Genomic DNA, 2,238 nt, shown 5'->3' on the forward strand with positions numbered 1-2,238 from the left:
ATTGTTCGTCAAAATGACAGTTGGTAGGCCATCGGTGTTTGCCTGTGGAAATCTGCCTGTGAAAATTTTCGATGCATCGAAGCAAAACATCAATATTTTCGATGCATCGATGTTTTACCGCCATCTCTATATTAATCTTGCCATTCCTAGAAAACAGCAGTAAAGCTGATGCCAGATAAAACTTTGTAGCTTTGCGTGACATTTATAAATTTGCCAGCAAAGCGCCAGACGCAAAAGGTATGCCACAATGNTTGATTCATGTGAGCCCTACGGCATCAACTGAGTTACTGAGTTACATTTTTTTTGGACAGGGAGTCTGAGTTACCGATTCACTTATAGGAATCAACTCAATAACTCAACTCTGAGTTGAGTTACCCACCTCTAAACAGCAGCTGTTGAAATAAATTTATGCAAATTGAATTGTTCATTCTTTTGCAAATATTCGAATTGAATAGACGTTTGAACGTGTTGTTCGGTGCGGTGTAAATTTAGCTCGCCTTCCGTCTCACTCGATTGCGTTATTGCTGCTCGCATATATTATCGGTGTGAAATTACTTTTTTCGCAAATTTGTTCGATAAATCTTTTCCAAGGTGAGTAAATTAACACGAAGTTGGGCATTTCCGCAAACAGAAAGGTCAGGTTATAAGAAGTATTTACTCTGAGGTAGTGCCTGTGTAAAAAAACTTATGTAAATCGGCAAAAATCTAACGGATCAAATATACGTACATATGTAATTATGAAAATCTGAATAGTTGGAATATAACTAAATCAGTGGGATTCTAGAAAGATTTCGAACAGAATGTTTTTATCTATGTACATATGTATGTATGTACTTTGCTTTTAAGCGTTCGCCTGTGTTGCTCGTCGCCGGCTCGGTTCGTTTATTCCCCTCTCCGCCACGAACCCGGCTTCGAAACCCTAGGTCAGCAAGCATCCAACTACCAGCTCGCTCTTGGGTCTCTAATTACTCTTGTTGCTAAAATTTACTAGTTCGTGTGCATATCTGCCGCGTAGGTACTCGTTTCTTCCCCGATTTGCTGATTCACTGCATATTTTAAAGGCAAATAGAGTTGAAAACTCGTTTTGATTTCAACTGTAGGTATTGAATCGGAAAGGTAACTTAAACGGAACGCTTGTTTGCAGAAATATTTACATACATAAAATGATTCAATAATAAATCAATTAATTATTGAATCACGCATACATAATATGTATTATTTTTATGTATCTACCTTCACCGGCATATTTACTTAAAATAAAGATTTCACAATCAGGCAGTAGATTGACCGGTTGAAATATTGTCAGTTACAAGACCTTAACTGTTTCTTTTTTATATTTTTTTTGCAGATGCCAAAACTTCAGAAGCCTGCCCCTCACTTCAAGGGGACTGCCGTTGTTAATGGCGCTTTCAAAGAGATCGATTTGAATGACTTCAAGGGCAAGTACTTGGTGCTGTTCTTTTACCCATTGGACTTCACCTTCGTGTGCCCCACCGAAATTATTGCTTTCTCAGATCGCGCGGCTGAGTTCCGCAATATTGGATGTGAGCTTGTAGCTTGTTCAACTGACAGCCACTTCACGCATTTAGCATGGATAAATACTGCTCGCAAGCAGGGTGGTCTTGGGGATTTGTCTATTCCCTTGTTGGCAGATAAATCCATGAAGATTGCACGTGACTACGGTGTGTTGGACGAAGATACTGGCATTCCCTTCCGTGGCCTATTCGTCATTGACAAAAGCCAAAACTTGCGCCAGATCACCATTAATGACTTGCCAGTTGGCCGCAGTGTCGATGAAACTTTGCGTTTGGTGCAGGCCTTCCAGTTCACCGACGAGCACGGTGAAGTGTGTCCAGCTAACTGGAAGCCCGGTGCGAAAACCATGATTGCTGATCCTAAGAAGTCCAAGGAGTACTTCGCCGTCGCCTCTTAAGCTAATCACGTTCGGTCCTTGTAAAACAGAAAAGCGGATTTGCTCAAAAAAATTAAAGAAAATTAACATTCAGAAATTCCACTATTGTTAGGTTAGTAACGACGCTGGAAGTTGTATGTTAAAGGAAATTACAAAAATATTTCGTTCGAATTAATATTGCAAGTCACGGATCAGCAAAACACAAATAACAAAAGCACTTAAAGTGCGCTTTAATGAGGCCCTCTTTTTTTCTATTAGATCGTAGTTCTTTACACATACATATAACTAATACACATACATATATAATACAAGCTGTAAATAGGTAC

At 39.4% G+C, this 2,238-nt stretch overlaps 1 protein-coding gene across 4 annotated transcripts; it reads left to right on the plus strand.

Moving 5' to 3' along the window:
* The first annotated feature begins 384 nt into the window (after positions 1-384).
* Positions 385-2,220, plus strand: Prx2 (Peroxiredoxin 2). Of its 4 annotated transcripts, none has more exons than XM_017606750.1 (3): positions 385-591; positions 1,349-1,947; positions 2,025-2,220. In XM_017606750.1, exon 2 carries the CDS (start codon positions 1,349-1,351, stop codon positions 1,931-1,933), a length of 585 nt encoding a protein of 194 aa, XP_017462239.1. In that variant the 5' UTR covers positions 385-591; the 3' UTR covers positions 1,934-1,947; positions 2,025-2,220. The 4 variants fall into 4 exon arrangements, with proteins under 4 accessions (XP_017462239.1, XP_017462240.1, XP_017462238.1 ...); XM_017606751.1 differs by having other exon boundaries at positions 2,030-2,220; XM_017606749.1 differs by lacking the exon at positions 2,025-2,220 and having other exon boundaries at positions 1,349-1,997.
* The last annotated feature ends 18 nt before the right edge of the window (positions 2,221-2,238 follow it).

Source organism: Rhagoletis zephyria, unplaced genomic scaffold, assembly GCF_001687245.7.
Source record: "Rhagoletis zephyria isolate East Lansing unplaced genomic scaffold, Rhagoletis_zephyria_1.1 Rzeph_scaffold_47527, whole genome shotgun sequence".
Classification (NCBI taxonomy): Eukaryota; Metazoa; Arthropoda; class Insecta; order Diptera; family Tephritidae; genus Rhagoletis; species Rhagoletis zephyria.